The sequence below is a fragment of the Chaetura pelagica genome, unplaced genomic scaffold (genome assembly GCF_000747805.2).
Source record: "Chaetura pelagica isolate M959 unplaced genomic scaffold, ChaPel_1.0 scaffold338, whole genome shotgun sequence".
In the NCBI taxonomy this organism is placed as follows: domain Eukaryota; kingdom Metazoa; phylum Chordata; class Aves; order Apodiformes; family Apodidae; genus Chaetura; species Chaetura pelagica.
In genome coordinates this window covers 1,642,505-1,648,219 of record NW_009954114.1, presented here as the reverse complement: position 1 = coordinate 1,648,219, position 5,715 = coordinate 1,642,505, and the positions used below count along the sequence as shown (strand labels likewise).

The 5,715-nt window shown below is 38.2% G+C and overlaps 1 protein-coding gene across 1 annotated transcript in view; it reads left to right on the top strand.

The window, feature by feature from the left end:
• The window catches only part of TYR (tyrosinase), a 48,336-nt gene that overhangs the window by 234 nt on the left and 42,387 nt on the right, over nucleotides 1–5,715 (top strand). Inside the window, exon 2 of the mRNA XM_010002619.1 lies at nucleotides 1–704. Within this exon, the coding sequence (XP_010000921.1) occupies nucleotides 1–704 (704 nt within the window). The remainder of the gene's footprint in view (nucleotides 705–5,715) is intronic.

Here is a 5,715-nt window from a genome sequence, read left to right as displayed (position 1 = left end):
GGGATGGAGACGGGTCCCCCTGTGGGGAGCTTTCCCGCAGAGGGTCCTGCCAGAACATCCTTCTCTCTCAGGCTCCACTGGGACCACAGTTCCCTTTCTCAGGAGTGGATGACAGAGAGGACTGGCCCTCTGTTTTCTACAACCGGACGTGCAAATGCGAAGGCAACTTCATGGGATTCAACTGTGGAGAGTGCAAGTTTGGCTTCTCAGGACCCAACTGCAGTGAAAGGCAAGTGAGAACAAGAAGAAACATCTTCCGTCTCACCAACAGAGAGAAGGACAAGTTTCTTGCCTACCTCAACTTGGCAAAGAACACCCCTAGCCGGGACTATGTTATTGCTACTGGCACGTATAGTCAAATGAACAATGGCTCCAACCCCATGTTCAGAAACATCAATGTGTATGATGTCTTTGTCTGGATGCATTATTATGCCTCTCGAGACACACTCTTAGGTGGGTCCAATGTGTGGCGGGACATTGATTTTGCCCATGAAGCCCCTGGTTTTCTGCCTTGGCATCGAGCCTTTTTGCTGCTCTGGGAACGTGAGGTCCAGAAGATAACGGGTGATGAGAACTTCACCATCCCCTACTGGGACTGGAGAGATGCAGAAGACTGTGCGGTCTGCACTGATGAATACATGGGTGGCAGACATCCCACCAACCCTAATTTACTCAGCCCAGCATCTTTTTTCTCCTCGTGGCAGGTAAGTACAGTCAAAAGGGAAGGGGAAGGGAAAGGCTGATTGTGCCAGAATTATCCTAACTGACTTTAGGCACTTAAGTCAGGCGCACAACCTGGGACCTTAGCTATGCTGCATTCCCTTACTTGTTCCTGGAGAGAACATAAGCATTACCAGAGAGGAAATCAGATTTTCAGTGGACCTAATCTTAATCTAAAGCTGTTTGTTTGGCTCTTTGTCTCTTCTCTCTCTGACTGTGGGGTTTAGGCTGCTTAATTAAGAACCTAAAGTTAAGGTGGAAAGAGGAAAAGTATGCTCCTGGGTCCAGACATGGCCTTTAGTAGGCTAGAAATGTTTGGGTCTACCAAAGCCGTCAGGTGAGAAAAAGTAGGATTTATGTACACAAACTGCTAGAACACTACTCTTGCAAGGCAGCTAGTGACTGATGATGGAAATAGAAGCAAAGACTTTTGAGATGCTCTGCACCTCTCCCAATGTCTTCTTCCATCCAAGAGTTAAAAACTATCAGATTAAGCTTGTCTGCTTTCAAATTAACAAACAGAGCATAGAAGGCTGGAGAAGAACCAGCTGTGTCATTCACGTCACTAGTTCAAATGGTACATAAGGAGTAATCTCTGATGCTCAAAGGAGCTACAAAGTAAACTCAATAGCTATTCCTGCCACCTAAAAGCACTGCAAATTAAACCAAGGTAAATGCATACATTTACATAGATTATATGTTCTCATATAGCTGAACTACACTGTACTGTTCTAACACTGAGAGTTTCTAGGCATTTTTTGTCTCTTGCTCATTACTGTCACATTGCCTAAAATACAGTGACAAAAGGTCTGTTGGCTTCCATAGACACACTCCATCATGACAATAACAACAGTCCCTTCAGGCACTGAAGTCTATGATCATGATGGTGTAAATCCGTCTTCATTCTATTTATTTCTGTAGCAACAGCCCCAGTGAAGGTTGGGCAGTTCTAGTGATTTAATAAAAAGTGAAAGAAATACAGGCTCCAGCAGCTCTTTCATATACTGGCATTAAAAAAAGGCGAGTAACTGGGCTATTATACCGTGTTTAGTCTTGATTTGTGTCCTCTGAACAATATAGGCTTTGTATATATCTGTAAATTCAAATATTCTCAGATAATGTAACAGACTTGTCCAGGACATTTTCTAGCATAGGTTTTGTAGGTATTGACTAGTTCTCCCAAAAAAAAAGGGTATTTACATGGACCATTTCCAGGTTTGCCTATAGATAATCTCTTTGTGAGGCTAAGATGATTTTACTGGCATAGACATGAAGCATTATATGCCATTTGGCCTCAGTGAAGAAAAGTTTCTTGGTCACATTTAATTTACCAGTGTAGGCTATAAAATAGCTATAACTAGAAGCACATATTTTCATCCCATTTTCTAAGATTCTGCTCATTTCTAACAGTATGAATTTGGATGAACTCTACTAACTTAATTAGATTGCATTACCAGAATGAAGTGGATCTGATGCTGTTCTATTCTGAATTGAATAAAGAATTATGTGAAAATGGTACAAGTGTTAAAGTGAATTAAATGAAACTCGAATTGCATTAGTTACATGTGTCAAGTGGAGCTATCAATACAATACAGTGGAGGAGATAAGCAAGGTAGTAGGAGGCAGATAATATAAAGGAATCAGTAAGTTGAAGGCAGAATTTTCTAAAAGACCTGATGGGGGGCAGGTAGTTATGTTTAGCTCATTTTTCAAATGCACTATTAATCATATTCAGATTCTTAGAATTTTTCCATCCTAATAATAAGTACACAGAAATTGTACAAGTGGTAATAAACATATTCAAGAAACAGTCAGGTTTATAACTTCTCCTTTAAGATTAGGTCCCACAAATATATTTTGAAAATAAAGACATTTTTATGAATCAAGGTGCTTTAACAAGGTGGTTTTTTTTCATAACTTCAATAGGTATAAAAATAAAAATTGTGCCTTATTTAAAGCACATCCAGTGTCAATTTGTACATGTAAGAGGACCTGAGTCCTTTACTGAAGCTTTCCAGGTAATTTCTGAAAATGGGTGTTTATCACATATATTTTTCAGCCACTTCTGGAAATGCTACACTTTTATCAGAATTTCCGAAACAGGTCTACAATAACTTTATCTTCAAAGGGCATTATTCCCCTTTAACATCTTCAATCTATGTATCTTTGCTGTCTTATTTAGAGAAGAAATGAAAGAGGTTGAGCAAATCTGCATTTTCAGTCAGTGAGTTTGGGCTGAAAATAAAACACAAACAGATTATTAACCTTGAATCCAAATTTTAAAAATTTCCTATGATAGAATAACTTAGTCAATGCATTTCCTTCAAATAACACAAAGAAAGAGATAAAAATCTCACTACAAAAAATCAAAAGGAAACAAAAACAGCCTTAGCTTGAACCAGAAAGCAGCAATAGATTTGATGCAGAATATGCTGGTTATCCAAGCTCTGTAACTAAAGAGCAAGATAAAATTATTATTATTAATAATGATAATAATAAATAATAATAATAATGAGGAAGATCCAGAAATGTGAAGGAATTTAGGCTCTTAATCAGCATTCAAAATAAAAAGAGGGCAAGAGAAACCTTTTGAATAACATGTCTATACCATGGTGTCCTTTTTAGAATTTTAAGTCTCTTTCCAAAGCATAACAAAACAATACTTTTTATGTTAGGAAATAGTTATGGATTAAAATAAAATAAAATAAAACAAATTTCCTGTTTGCAGAACAGTATTTCTCTTCTTTTACTCCCGAAAGAAAGGAGAAAATACTTTCTTCCATTGAGAAGTTACCATGGCAACGTGGATACCCATGAATACATGCTGAAATTCTTGCTTTTGACTTACTTTTTCTTCAACATGCTGCTGTTACCATTTAGCTGAGTGAATTATCTGTCCACATTTTGCTCATGTTTATTACCTAAGTTCAACTTCTGATTCCTGCCTCTGATTTTACCAGCAAGACTATTAGGAATCTTTTACTGTTTTTATCTGTTTGCTTGGCTCCTGGTTTAGGGTAGGTGGGAAAGTGGTTTCAGTTACTTGTTTGTGATGATTCAGGCATTGCATTCAGAATTAAGACTGTATGACACCTACTAATCCTTTACTAAATATTGCAATTCTGTGCCGACTTAATGGAAAGCTATGTGGGAAATTGAGATCTTTCATGATCTTTTGAGAGTTTTTTGGTTTAGTGCCCATTTCTCTAACTATTCAAGATAATGGATTTGCTAGAGAACTAGTTATTCCGCCTCACTTAAATAGTAGTAGGTGAAATTCTTCACCAGAAATATTTTGGAGAAATAACTGAAGTCAGTGGAGGTACAAATGCTTCAAAAGCCTTCTGTAAATAAATGCAGAATCTTTCTGCTGACAGTTAACATTAGGCTTTGAGTACCCCCACAGTGTGCTGGGCAGACTGATGAAAATAAAGCAGGAGAATCTAAGTGTTGGTTTATGTTTGCTATTGTGGTAAGCAGGCTATACCACCAACTTTAGTCCCTTGTATTTTGTCTCTCTTAAAAGAGTGACTGAAGAGAAGTAATTGCATAACATGGAGACCTGTCTGCTCTCAGATGTTCTGACATAAGCCTGAAGACAATTCTTTGTTGCAAGCACAGAGAATTTCCTTTTGCAATCCAATCCGTATCACCTGCAGAACCACTTATACAAACACAAAGCTACTACAAAAGTGAAATGAGTTACATAAATAGAAAATTGATACAATGCTCCTGAGATAATAATGACAGCACTTTAGATCTATTACCTGAAAATATGACTTTATAAGAAATACACAATTCAGCTATCCAGACAGTTATGTATTTCGGAGCACAGCACATGGAGCTGTATTGCTAGCTGAACAGTCTGAGAGGAATATTTGAAGTACTAATTTTTGCCCACCTTTCAAAACTGTAGGAAATTTCCATAAATACAAACACTGGAAGCCTACACTTCTTGATTCTTAAATCAGCCAAAATCTTACATCCATCTGCCTGTGGTCATCTGAGTATCTCAAGAACTCAAGAATTTTATTTTTTATTGCAACTTAATAGGTTTTGGTGCCAGCTACAGGCTGGTAAATTAAAAAACAACAACCCAAATGGAGTAAATGAATGTAGAATAAGAGTTTATCAAGGCTGGTCTCCTAACAGATTGCTTATACGGATTATAAATTTGAAACGCTTCCTAGTACAAAGAGTTGTCTCCACATGCCACACCTCAGTACCACAGTCTGAGGGAATCAGGATCTGTACACAGCTGGAGCAGCCATTTGGGTACCCTCAGCCTCTTTATGTCACTGTTACCTCAGTATTTTACTTCTTCCACTGGATCATGAGTGGGTGACAGCCGAGTTTGGCCTGTGGGTGCTTGGCTGCTCTCTAGTATATAGCCATGCTTGCTCAGGAGTCATGTAGTGTACACCTTCAGAGGTCTATAAATTAACAACTAAGGAATTGCTTAAAAATTGGGTTTTGTTAATAATTCCTCAGAAAAATAAGCCTACCTATAGACAGGTGTCTCTCCTATAGAGAGGAATTTGTGGTAGACATGGAGACAGTAATCTTAATGGCACAGCCTGGATGCAGCCAGGGAACAGGGAGTCACACTGTGCCAAACTGAAAGTGTTAAAGAACATTTCAGCAGTAATTGACAAGTTTCCTACTCCACCCCAGCATCATTTTGAAGAGCTGAATGGGGTGTAAAGCAAACCCCAGTGCTGATCTGCCTCTGAGCAATGAGATGAAACTCAGACAGCTTTTGCTGAAGGCTGAGAAAATACCTTGAAGGCCCTGGATTCATTTCAGTGCTATCACTTCATGTTTGTCTCCTTTTAGCTTGAGTTTCACAGCTCCTCCAGTTAATGCTCCACAGGTCAGAAAGATAAATAATTACCTTATCCTTGCACAAAGTGGTTTCTTTGAATTTTTTTAAAATATTTTCTTTCTGAATATTCTTATTTTCATTCAGTCTTCTCTTGTTTTACATTTCCATTC